The sequence below is a fragment of the Hemicordylus capensis genome, chromosome 1, assembly GCF_027244095.1.
Source record: "Hemicordylus capensis ecotype Gifberg chromosome 1, rHemCap1.1.pri, whole genome shotgun sequence".
In the NCBI taxonomy this organism is placed as follows: domain Eukaryota; kingdom Metazoa; phylum Chordata; class Lepidosauria; order Squamata; family Cordylidae; genus Hemicordylus; species Hemicordylus capensis.
The window spans coordinates 160367911-160380216 of record NC_069657.1 but is presented as its reverse complement, the minus strand read 5'-3'; the positions used below and the strand labels follow the sequence as shown (position 1 = coordinate 160380216).

Sequence of the window (12306 nt, the reverse complement as noted above, 5' to 3'; positions counted from 1 at the left end):
GAGGAAGGGTTCTGGAAGAATACGGGCAGAATGAGTGGCATAGAACTATGGAACATAGAGACCACCTTAGGAAGGAACTGTACATCTGGCCTAAGCACCACCTTGTCCTTATGAAATTGCAGGTAAGGTGGATCAACCCTTAGTGCCCGTAATTCACTCACCCTCCTCGCGGAGGTGATGGCCACTAGAAAGGCCACCTTCCAGGTAATGAGACGGGGGTCGATCGAAGTCAAAGGCTCAAAGGGAGGCCTCATCAATCCGGCTAGAACCACAGACAGATCTCAGGCCGGTGACATAACGGGATCATCAGGAAAAACATGTGACAGACCCTTTAGGAAACTCTTAGCTATCGTGGTCTTTAAACCATAAAGCCCTTGTTGCCAGGGAATGTGCCACAATGGCAGCCAAATGCACCTTAAGGAACGATAGCTTTAGATCGGACTCTAGGGGTGTGTCCGAACCGGTCCGGAAGCCATTGTAAAGGCCTCCGGACTTTCCAGACCGGTTCGGATCTGGCTGGTTCGGGTCCGGGTGGGGGGGTTCCTTTAAGGGCGGGGAGGGTTTACTTACCCCCCCGCCACTTGCCCCCGTCCAGCGCGCGTATTTAATGTAATAATTGGGGCAGCAGGATACTTCCCTGCTGCCCCTTGTCCCTCTGCAATGCCGCCAGCCGCTTTGACTCACAGTTTTGAAAGTAATTACTGCTGCCCAGTGCCAATAATGAAGTTGAAGAAGAAGCCGGCCTCCACTTTGGCGCCTCTCCGCCCGGCGGCTCCCCCAGGAGCCGCCGCCGCCTCCCAGCAGCCACTGAGAGCGGCTCTGCCATGGAGGACTCGCCGCGGCGCCGCGGCAACCCTCACTTCCGGCTACCATGCGACTTCCCCCCGCATACAGAGTGGCTGCATTCTGCCACTCTGTATGCGGGGGAAGTCGCATGGAAGCCGGAAGTGATGCAACCCTCACTTCCGGCTTCCATGCGACTTCCCCCCGCATACAGAGTGGCAGAATGCAGCCACTCTGTATGCGGGGGGAAGTCGCATGGTAGCCGGAAGTGAGGGTTGCCGCGGCGCGTCCTCCATGGCAGAGCCGCTCTCAGTGGCTGCTGGGAGGCGGCGGCGGCTCCTGGGGGAGCCGCCGGGCGGAGAGGCGCCGAAGTGGAGGCCGGCTTCTTCTTCAACTTCATTATTGGCACTGGGCAGCAGTAATTACTTTCAAAACTGTGAGTCAAAGCGGCTGGCGGCATTGCAGAGGGACAAGGGGCAGCAGGGAAGTATCCTGCTGCCCCAATTATTACATTAAATACGCGCGCTGGACGGGGGCAAGTGGCGGGGGGGTAAGTAAACCCTCCCCGCCCTTAAAGGAACCCACCCCACAGTGCTGGACCGCAGCTCTGCGGTTCCGTGCACACCCCTATCGGACTCCTTAAGTGAGAGTAGATAATGACATACATTTTGTACAGAAGGGCATGGGTTAGCAGGTTAGCAAAGGAACATAAACGAGTCCACTTATGGTCATAGGATTTTCTAGTGGACTGCTTCCTGGCCACAATCAAAATGTCCTTTAGTCTCAGTGGGAAGTTGGCAGGACCTTCCAGGGCGTCAGATGAAGGACCCGAGCGTTTGGGTGGAGCACCCGACCCTCCTCCTGCGACAGCAGGTTTGGCCAAGCAGAGAGGTGCATCCAAGACACCGCCAGCCACTTCAGGGCTGGAAACCAAGGCCTCCTGGGCCACTAAGGGGCTATCAGGATGGCCCTGGCCTGCTCCAATCTCAGTTTGCTCAGAACCCTCTGAATGAGGGGGAACTTGGGAAACTGGTATAGTAGAGGGCCCGTCCAAGACAGGACGAAGGCATCGCCCAAAGAACTCTTGCCCTCCTCACCCCTGAAGCAATAGAGGGCGCACTGAGCATTGTCCTTGGAAGCAAATAGGTCCAGAACAGGAACACCCCACTTTGCAAATGTGTTCCTGAGAACACCCTGCTCCAAGGTCCATTCGTGGGAGACCGACATCATCTGGTTCAATGTGTCTGCCTGGACATTCAGGGCACCTTGAATGTAGACCGCCTGCGGCAACACCGCATATGCCACGCACCAGGGCCAAAGATCCAGTGACAGGAACAGAAGGCTCCTCGAAAACATGCTGCCCTGTCGACTGATGTAGGCTTTCATCGCCGTATTGTCCATTTGGACCGTCACCGAGTAACCCACAATTACTGGCAAGAACCCCTTGAGTGCACTGAATATGGCCAGCAACTCTAAGTAGACGACGTGCCGGGTCCTTTCCCTGGGGGATCAATGTGCACTCAAGTGAAACACGTCCAGTTCTGCTCCCCAACCGAGCTCAGACACATCGGTCATAATCTCCATCGAGACCGGGGAGTTCTGAAAGAGGTACTGATGGCCAGATTGTTGATTTCGACCCACCAGGCCACAGTTTCCCACACCCATCGAGGGGACGTGTGCTCCAAATGGGCCGGATCCCAAAGGGGGTCAAATACGTCCAAGAACCACCTTTGAATCATGTGCATACAAAGGCGCATTTGAGGAAGCACATAAGTGGTAGCTGCTGTATGTCCCAACAAGCGCTGCATTGAGTGCATAGTCTGAGGACCTCCAGCTAGAAACACGGACGCCAGCCTCCTGATTGTATGTATGCGGGCATCCGGGAGAAAGACCTTCTTCAAGGCCGTATCAAAAATTAGCCCTATGAATTGAATCCTGCGGGTCTGTTCCAGCCTTCTGTCTGCTCTTTATGTGGTTCTACTCTGTCCCCTTCTGTTTCATCTGAATCTTTTACACCCTCGCACCTTAAGGGATGGCATTTGCTGAACCCGATACTGCCCAGTTCCTGTCATCTATTCCCCAGGGGCCATTTTAAAAGCTGCTCTATGACCTTTTTTTTATTTTAAACACCAGCAGTCTGGTTCCATCTTGGTTCAAGTACAGCCCATCCCTTTTGTACAGGCTTTGCTTACCCCAAAAATATATCCCAGTGCTTAACATGTCTAAACCCTTCCTCCTGGCACCAACATCTTATCCACACATTAAGACCCCTCAGCTCTGCCTGTCTCGCTGACCCTGCACATGGAACAGATAGCATTTCAGAGAATGCTACCTTGGGGGTCCTAGACTTCAATATGCTGCTACCTATCAGCCTACATTTGGCTTCCAGAACCTCCCGACTACATTTCCCAACATGGTTGGTGTCTACCAACAATGAGAGCCAGCGTGGTGTAGTGGTTAGAGTGCTGGACTAGGACTGGGGAGACCCGAGTTCAAATCCCCATTCAGTCATAATACTAGCTGGGTGACTCTGGGCCAGTCACTTCTCTCTCAGCCTAGCCTACTTCACAGGGTTGTTGTGAAAGAGAAACTTAAGTATGTAGTACACCGCTCTGGGCTCCTTGGAGGAAGAGTGGGATATAAATGTAATAATAATAATAATAATACATGCACCATGACAACTGGTTCCTCTCCAGCACTGCCTAACAGCTTATCTAGATGCCATATGATGTCCACAACCTTCGCACCAGTTAGACAAGTCACCATGCGGTTTATACACGGGTCACAGAGCCATCTCCAAGCACCAAAAATACAAAACTATACAAGACAGGGTGAAGAATTAATGGCTATCACACAATATATGAAAGAAGAGGGAGGCAAAAGGAAATTGGGGAAAGAAGAGAGAAAGAGAAGGAACACACAACAGGAAGGGAAGAGGAGAGGCTGTGGGAGCATAGGAGGCAAAAGGAAGATGGGAAAAGGACATGGATGGGGGGAGAAGAGAGAGAGAGAAACACATATGTTGGTATAAACCCATCAGCTTAGATAGCACTAGGTTTTTTTCAGCACGCTTCTTTATCTACAATGTACTGCGTTGTTACAAATGGCTGGGAAGCGGATAATTTTGTTTAGATTGGACTCCTTGCATATGCTCAAGGCCACTATTCTTACTACATTTTTTTAAAAGGCTTTCTCCGGTTAGAAGTAACTCTGCACATGCTCAAAAGCACTCTCCACTCAAGGTTATTTTAAGGCGACAGACTCAAAACACAGGAAGAGGGAGCAGAGTCTGTACTCTGTATTTCCTGGGGGAGAAACTCTGACAGTGACGGAAAAATTCAGAGGAGAAGCTCTTCTGAGCCTTCCTCCTTCCTCTAACACCCAAGGTCGCAGCAGCCACCTAGGATCTCCCCACTCCTCAGACCAGCCAAACCAAGGGTGGAGTCCTTACCCAAGCACGCACCATCCCCATAGCCCCGCAAAACAAGATGGAAGGATGGAAAGAGGCTTAGTCACTGATTACTAGCCCCAATGCATGCTCACAAGAAATGCCTCAGACACAGAACCTACACCAGGCAGCCATGAAAGACCAAACTTTCCACTCCCAGACATCTCCGATTGGCTGGACAAGGGCGGGGGCTCACAACAACCAAGCTCGGGAGCGCTTCCAAAAGCAAGACAGATACACAAGAGACTAAAAATACTGCAGGGACTCGCAATTGTTGGGAAATATTGAGGGTGAAATATTGAGATAGGTATAAAGTAAGGTTAGGCTGTTCTTGATAATTCTCACCTCAATCCCTTATATATTATTGGAAGTTAGAGTCAGAACAGAAATGGTGCCCGCCATTGCACCCGGCATTCTGTCTTCCTCCTAGAAACAGAGTGAGTCTACAGGCAAATTATCTGCAGGCATTAATGATGCCCAGGAGGTGCCATTAATGCCTGCAGATAATTTGACTCTAGACTTTTTCTGTTTCTACGAGGAAGACAAAATGCTGGGTGCAACGGCAGGCGGGAAAGGCAGAGACAAAGGCGGAGGAGGGGGTGGGTGGGAGAAGCAACTTGAGCCAGGCAAGGACCAGACTTTGGCGTCTGAGGCAATGGGGGAAATGTGGCACAGGGAGACCAGCAGCTGCAGAGGAAGCGGCACTTACTGGGAGGGCCAGGGCAAGTGAGTGGCTCTGAAAGTGTCGTGTGCGGAGGGCTTGGAGAGTGTGCACATGCATGCAGCTGCATGAGGAAATAGTGCTTGGAGTGGGATGCCTCTACCACATCCCTGAAGGTCTCATCCACATACCTCTCTGTCTCTCTGAGTTTCTCCAGATCCACCACCTTGGTTTCGAGGGAACGAACTTGTTCCCTGAGAGCCAGGAGCTCCTTGCACCGAGCACACATGACTTCTGCCCATGGAGCAAATAGTCATACATGTGGCACACTGTGCAATAGCAGGGGGAAAGGCTTTCTATCTTCATAACTTGTTTTGTTGGCTGTTTAGGGAATTTAGAGATTGTTTATTAGAAAGTTATGTCCTAGCTGTATTGGTCAGCTATTTAGCAGTTTAAACTTCCTTTCCCAAGAGTATGAAGGAGGGAGTAGTACTTGCCTTCTCTTCCCACTGGGCTCCTTGTGATCATTTCAGGTTCCCCCACACACTTCCCTACTCAACTCCACACCAAACTCCCTGTTAACTAAGCTCTTTTCGCTAAGCTCTTTGGCCTTCACCTCTTATATAGAGAGTAGGCTTCAAACTGAAGCAGGAATATGGCACACATAAATGTGGTCCCTCCCACCAGGTGTGCCTCTCCAGGCAGAGAGAAACAGCAACTAAATGCCACAGAGCCCCCAAAGCAAGCCCCAGCAAATGTTCGCCCTGGCAAAAAACAAACACAGGCACACACAGACTGGGACCTCTCCCTTAAAAAGAAACCAGCCTCTCAAAATCTCCCCTCCTCCTGTTATTTTGTTTGAAGAAAAAAGAGTAGTTATTTTGTGTAGAAGAGCTTGCTTATCTCCCTGAATCTGCTTGTGTTCTTCCCAGAGTAGTCTGGTGGCTATAGGACACCTTCAGCCACAGAGACATGATGCCACTAAATACCAGTTGCAGGGGAGCATCGGCAGCAGAGGGGGAAAGCCCTCACCTTCTGCATGTGGGCTTTTCAGAGGCATCTTAGGAACATAGGAAGCTGCCACAGACTATTGGTCCATCTAGCTCAGTAATGCCTACACAGACTGGCAGCGGCTTCTCCAAGGTTGCAGGCAGCAATCTTTCTCAGCCCTATCTTGGAGATGCCAGGCAGGGAACTTGGAACCTAGATGCTCTTCCCAGAGCGGCTCCATCCCGAGGGGATGACGTTCAAACATCTGAGTTTAAATTGGGCCGTTCAAACTCTACTTGTAAGGGGGAATCCAGTGAGAATTCCCTGTTACAAGTAAACGGGCAGTGGGACTTCCTAGAACCTCCTTCCTAGAGGGTGCAGGAGGGGAGTCAGGGCTACTTACTTGAAAGGTCATCAGTGGTGGCATCTCCCCCCACCCCCTCCAGAGTAGCCCAGGCCAGCTGCAGACCAGTTCGAACCTTCTCCAGCCTGAGGCCTCTGTGCATGTGCAAAAAAGGCACCTCTTCTGAACTGGGCCGGAGAAGGCCCAAACCAGGCCGCAGCCACACCAGACTACTCTGGAGGAGAACAGTGGGGGTGGGATGGGAGCCACCAGCAACCATTCAAGTAAGTAGCCCTGACTCTCCTCCCACACCTTCTAGTTCTAGGAAGCCCCCCTGCCCCTTTACGACTAGATACCCAAACCGGTTCAGATCAGTTTGGTGGTCGAACCAGACTGGGTCAAGTTTGACTGGAACTGGAATGAGCTGGTTCAAACATGAATTGAACCAGCCTGGCTGGTTCCATGCACTTCCCTAACTTGAGTCCACCCAGTCCAAGCACTCTTAAGCCCTTTTCACACATTATGCTCAACACTTACACAGTCTGTATACAAAGCACACAGCTACAGTGTTTACAATCTATTCACATGTTATGTTGAATGCAAGTACAGCAGTACACTTCCTACCTGTATGCTGCATTTCAAGGGACCTGCTTGCAGGTTCAGTTTCAAAATGAATGCAGGTACAGTCATTCACACAAAAACACGTACATGTGTACAGATATCTAAGTGCAGGTACAACATAATATCTGAACAGGGTTTTAAAGAAAATAGAAATTGGGGGGTGGGGTTACTCCATTTTGTTTATTTCCTTGCTGGGTGTAGGGAAAGCTTTTGTTTCTGTTCTTGCTAGGCATATGTGGGGGTAAATGAGAGACAAAAATGTGGGGAATGGGAACAAAATAGAGAAGTGGTGTGCACGAGTGTATGTGCACATGCATGCGGGAAGTCCACTCCCACCCCCATGAAGCAGGTATTGCTGGGGGCAAGCAGCAAGTCCACCCCACCCACATCATTCAGGTGGCATATGGGCCAGGATGGTGCAGCTAAGTCCACCACACTGGGAGGCATGGATGCATTCTGCTGCCCGCCCCCCAATCCCATGCCTGAGGCAACTGCCTCATTTTGCCTCATGGAAGAATCACCCCTGATTGGACAAACTGTGAACATAATGAAAAGAGAGAAAATAATCAGACAGCTTTCCTTGAAGGCTTGGCGTAAAGATTAGCAAGATAATATATGTCAGCTTCCATAGAGGTGTACTGTAGCATATCTACCAGCAATTATAAACTCACATTGACATTCACTTTTATTTCCTCCCTCGGTGATGACCTTGATTATTCACTATAATTCAGTGATTTTCCTCTTTATCTATGAAGTTTCAAAATAAAAAAAGCCTTCTGTTCTCTGCCATGACTTTTTTGTTTTTATTTTGATCTTCTATCCCTCAGTTTTGGGAAAGGTGCAGGATTCCTTGGGAACTGTAGTATTTTCAGGGGCTGAGGCCATTATAGGAACTCCTGAAAGGACTACAATTTCCAGAATATCCTGGGCCTTTCCCAATACAGCAGGGAAGAAGAGCAAAATAAACCAACAAACACACCCCAAAAGGCTAACACAAAACCGTGGCAGCTGCAGCTCTCTCATAATAGAGGTGAAGAAGAAAGCCAAGCCTGTCCCATTTTCCTCCATGGTAAGTGCAAAGGCGAAGGAGTGGAGAGGCAGTGGGTGTAGGGATGGACCAAAGCTTTGGTCTGGTTCCAGGTTACTCCCCCCCTCCAATCAAATTGCTTAAGCAAATCAGACTTGCCCCTTGAAGCATCAAATTGGGATCATCTCAGAACTACTGAGGCGATCCCCGAATTGAAGCTGATTTGCATGGGCCTAATTGAGGTAGACGTAACAATATTAACCATTTTATTTTCAATCCTTTTCCTAATAAACTGAAACTTGGAATTCCTTTTTCCCCATTCTCCACCCCCAACACAAAACCTATTTATTCATCTTAGTATATAGTATAGAATCAAACTGAGGTAACTTGGGGAATTTCTAAAAATACTGAAAGAAACTGAAAGAAACACCAGGGAATTGAGCGGAGTAGATCCTCATGGGTGGATCCTTTGAGGTTGTTCTGGAGTTTAAAATGCTCCCCACAACCATCGCAGGATCAGAGCCAAATAGGATGTCTCTCTGAGATGCCAAGTGAGAAGACTTTCATGAAAATATCCCCACCCCACCCCGCACTTTGTTTCATCTGCTGCAAGATGAGCTTGAAAGAGATGAAATGGCCTTTTCTTAGATCTAATTACAGCCACAACTGAAACTCCTAAATATATGCTCTGGGCACAGCATGGGCAAAATGGCCTCCTTTCCTTTTGCTGGTTTGCCAGAACACTTTTCACAAAGCAAAGCAAAAAAGCTTTCTGAAGAAGCTTCAGGGGTAAGGTATATCTCAGAGAACACCAGAAAATATCCCTGGAAAAGAAGCCTTACTCTTGCAATGACTGCAGGAAAAGCTTTGTTCCCAATTATTGTCTGGCTAATGCTACTGAAGACAGAATGGCATCAAGGAGATCTTTTTACAAATGATCCCAACCCCCAACCCCCCGCCACCCACAACAAAATCTCCTTATTTGTTAGCAGATTGCAAGTAAGCTCACAATTTATACTGCAATTTAACATGAACTCAATCTAGCTAATCACACACAGCTTCACAGGATGTTTGGCTGGCAGATGTGCAGGAGATATGAGAATGGAGAGCAAACCTTTAGGTCACCCAAACAGCTGTTTGTTAAATGTATCACCTCCCCCCATCCCAATATAAACGCTGCAAACATTAACATCTGCTTCACATCCAAACACATCTTCCTCTCCAGAAGATCTCAAATGACTGTGAATTTACCTTCGATGTGAGCGCTCTGCTATATTCAGTGTGAAATGCTCCATCCCTGTCAAGAAAGAAGTATGGGGGGAGGGAGGGATAGCAATTAATTTTAGGAGTGCCATTAGGAAACCACACAGCTGTTTCTTCTGGTCAGAATAAATGAAGTTTCTCTCAGTTTGCAGGGGCTTTGCAAAACACAACTATTGCAAACAAGTTCGTCAAGCGAACAGGTCTCTAATGAGCAATCACTTCTTGCAAAGCCTTAATGAGAGCGTTTACCACAGGCTAGATCTGGGGAGTGGCAGATTGCACAGGGGAGCTTCCATTTGCAACCATGTGCCACTATATTTATGCACATTGGTCCCTAAAGTACTAAAACCATCACGTGCTAAAGTCTCTTGGAGTCAATGAGCTGGTAAACCAACCTTCAAGTGATTTAGGTAGCAGCACTGATACAGGCTGTCTCATTTAAAAGAATTATGAAGGAATATAGATGGCACCCAAGCTAACACAAAAAAGGGTTTCCCCATTTTTCCCTCCAAAGTGGGGGAGGGTGGAATTTCTGCCCAACACATATGGTGTTTGTTTGTTTTTTCAAAAAATATATCTAACCAATTCAAAGCACAACAATTTGTTACGTTTCCCCCTCTGTCTCTCAGACCAGAAGGATGGCAGAAGATGAATTTTCAGCTACTAATATTGACTCAAACGATAAATCTTAATATCCAAACACAGGGGGTGAGGGTAAATTAACACAATCTAAGGCATCCCAAGTGTTTAAACAAGGCTCTTCAGTATCACAACAAAAATAGCATTGTATCTATACACACACACACTCAAGTCTATTCAAGTTGTATATTATTTATGCTAATTAAACAAGCCTAATGGGCCAATCCAGCCAAAGTAAAGCACTTTAAATTCACATTGATTGTAATAAGAGCAATAAGCAAGCACTTTAAAGTCTCAGATTTAAATCAATGGGACAAAAATACTTAACACTGGCTGGATCGTACAAATAGAAATTAACTGTAGACCACCAGCTCATTATAGCAGACTAGTGTTTTCAGGCCCGTTAAATAACGGGCGCTAGTAAGTGCTCCAGGCCCACCCCCACTCCATCTTGCCCTCCCCCCTCCCCCCTGCCCAGAAGACTCTTGCGCTCCACCCACCACCCACCCACCCGGCAACTTCACTCACTGGACGAAAGTGGGCCCGGGCCCAGTCTTCCCCTCGCCACCGCCTCCATGGCCACGCTGCCGGTCCAGTCCGGGCCGCCCCCGCCCCCGCCTCACATTCCCAGCATCAATCGGGCGGAAAGAAAACATAATCAGCAAAGAAGAAGTGTGGAACTCGTGAAAAGAGTTCCTCCCTGTGCTATGCTGCTGCCCATACTGTTGCTATGGACGCGAAGGACGCAATAGGCGTCCTTCGCGTCCATAGCGGCAGTTTGGGCATTGGCTTAACACAGGGAGGAGCTCTTTTTGTGAGCTCCTCACTTCTTCTTTGTGGATTATGTTTTTTCCCCCGCCCAATTGATGCGGGCTGGAGCGGGTAAGGTGGGTTTGGGCAGCTGGGTGGGCGGGAGGGCGGTAGTCGGGGGCGACGGCCTTCTCATGGGCGATTTTGGCCCTGAATCCTTGGGGGGGGAGCGGGGAAGGTGTTTTTGGGCAGCTGGGAGGGCGGGGGGTGAGTGGGGAAGGTGATTTTGGGCAGCAGGGTGTGCGGGAGCTGCGGTGCGGCCAGGCCTCGGTGGCGGCTTTGCCGCCACCTCGCCCGGCTTCCCCATCCCCCGCCTCGGTCTTTGTTTTCTTTGTTTCCCCCGCTGCCATTGCCCCCGGCTTATTTGGTTTGGCTGCTTCTGGGTGCCTCGGCCTCGTCTCAGCCGCGCCGCAGCTCATGGCCGAGGCGGCGGCTCTGCCACCGCCTCGTCCAGTTTTCCCCTCCGCCGCTTCTCCGGCTTCTTCGGGGCGGCCGCTTCTGGCCGCCCAACATGGCCGCCGGGTGCTGGCGGTCGTGTCCCCCTGGCTCTGTTCTGCTCATGCGCTCCGCACATGCCCAGAACAGGCAGGCACAAACGCACGCTTGGTGTCCGTCCACGGATGGACACCAAGCGTTTTATTAGAGAGGATAATGACAATGAAGACACTGCATTCCCAAGACTTCATTTCTCATTTTAAAATATATATTATTAGCTCAGTTATGGAATAAGGATTCATCACATTTTAAACACACAACAAAATGACGGTCCGTGATCTAGACAGTTTCTATAGCCATGAAATATTATACTAGCTTCAACATTTAAACACACCAGTCTCAACTCACTCTTACACTTACTTGTAATGCAACAATTCTACCCCTTTCTCTTTCGAACTAGGGTCAGCTTTCATCTTCTTGCATAGTTTTCGGCTCTCTGAGTCACTGCAAGAGATATACAAAAGCATATATTTTTTAAACACTCAAGTCAACATTATCTTTGAACAGGTAACTCTGGATTAACATTTACTGCATATATTAATAGTTTGGCTTAATCACAAGCCATAACACATGGAAACATTCTCAAATCTTAATAATTGGCAAACTCTATTAAAACAGGGCTGTTGTGTGTGGGGGGTGGGGGTGGGGGTTTACACACACACCCTTCTCAACCAGACTTTCCCCCAAACCAGCTTAAAACAATAAATCTAGTTATAGCTAAATGATTTTAATAAAATAATTTACACCTCATGCCTCAGGAAAAGTGTTTCAGCTACTGAATATTGTAGCCTTGTGATCAATGTAATACAACTGGCAGAATCCATGGCTGGATTATTAATACAATGGAGGATTTTCAGCACATCACTACATTTTTAGTGGTAAATTAGTTTCAGCTATAGAGTCTAGGCAAGTCTGTGGCGACCACCTAAATAATTTTTGCTTACTTCGGAGCAAGAGTCACAGTTTTGAGACTGGCTTGCAATAACCTAAAGGTCAGTGGCATAACCACCATTAGCCAAGGGTAGACACTGGAGTCTGGGGGCCACCACGGCAGCTCCTCACCCCTTCCCCAGGGTACCCGCTCGCCACCTTCCGACACCCAGCTGGTGAACATGAACATTGCCTGTGATCACCACTCCTAACTGATGCTTTGATTGCCAGCTTTGAGTGGATGAGGGACTGCATGCCTCTTCCCAGTGTGGGTCATGCCACCTGAGTTGGCATCA

At 48.9% G+C, this 12306-nt stretch overlaps 1 protein-coding gene across 5 annotated transcripts in view; it reads right to left on the bottom strand.

Annotated features, from left to right (window-relative positions):
- The window catches only part of PDIA5 (protein disulfide isomerase family A member 5), a 249934-nt gene that overhangs the window by 135272 nt on the left and 102356 nt on the right, over positions 1-12306 (bottom strand). For 4 of the 5 annotated variants that reach the window (XR_008313477.1, XM_053284904.1, XM_053284906.1 and 1 more), the window contains 2 exons: positions 11441-11524; positions 9125-9170 (listed from right to left, as the gene is read on the bottom strand). Coding sequence is in view for 4 of the 5 variants with exons in the window: in XM_053284904.1 (XP_053140879.1) it covers positions 9125-9170; positions 11441-11524 (130 nt within the window). In the remaining variant the exon portion in view is untranslated. Of the gene's footprint in view, positions 1-9124; positions 9171-10303; positions 10476-11440; positions 11525-12306 lie in introns of those variants that run through there. The other variant, XM_053284905.1, reaches the window with a different exon arrangement.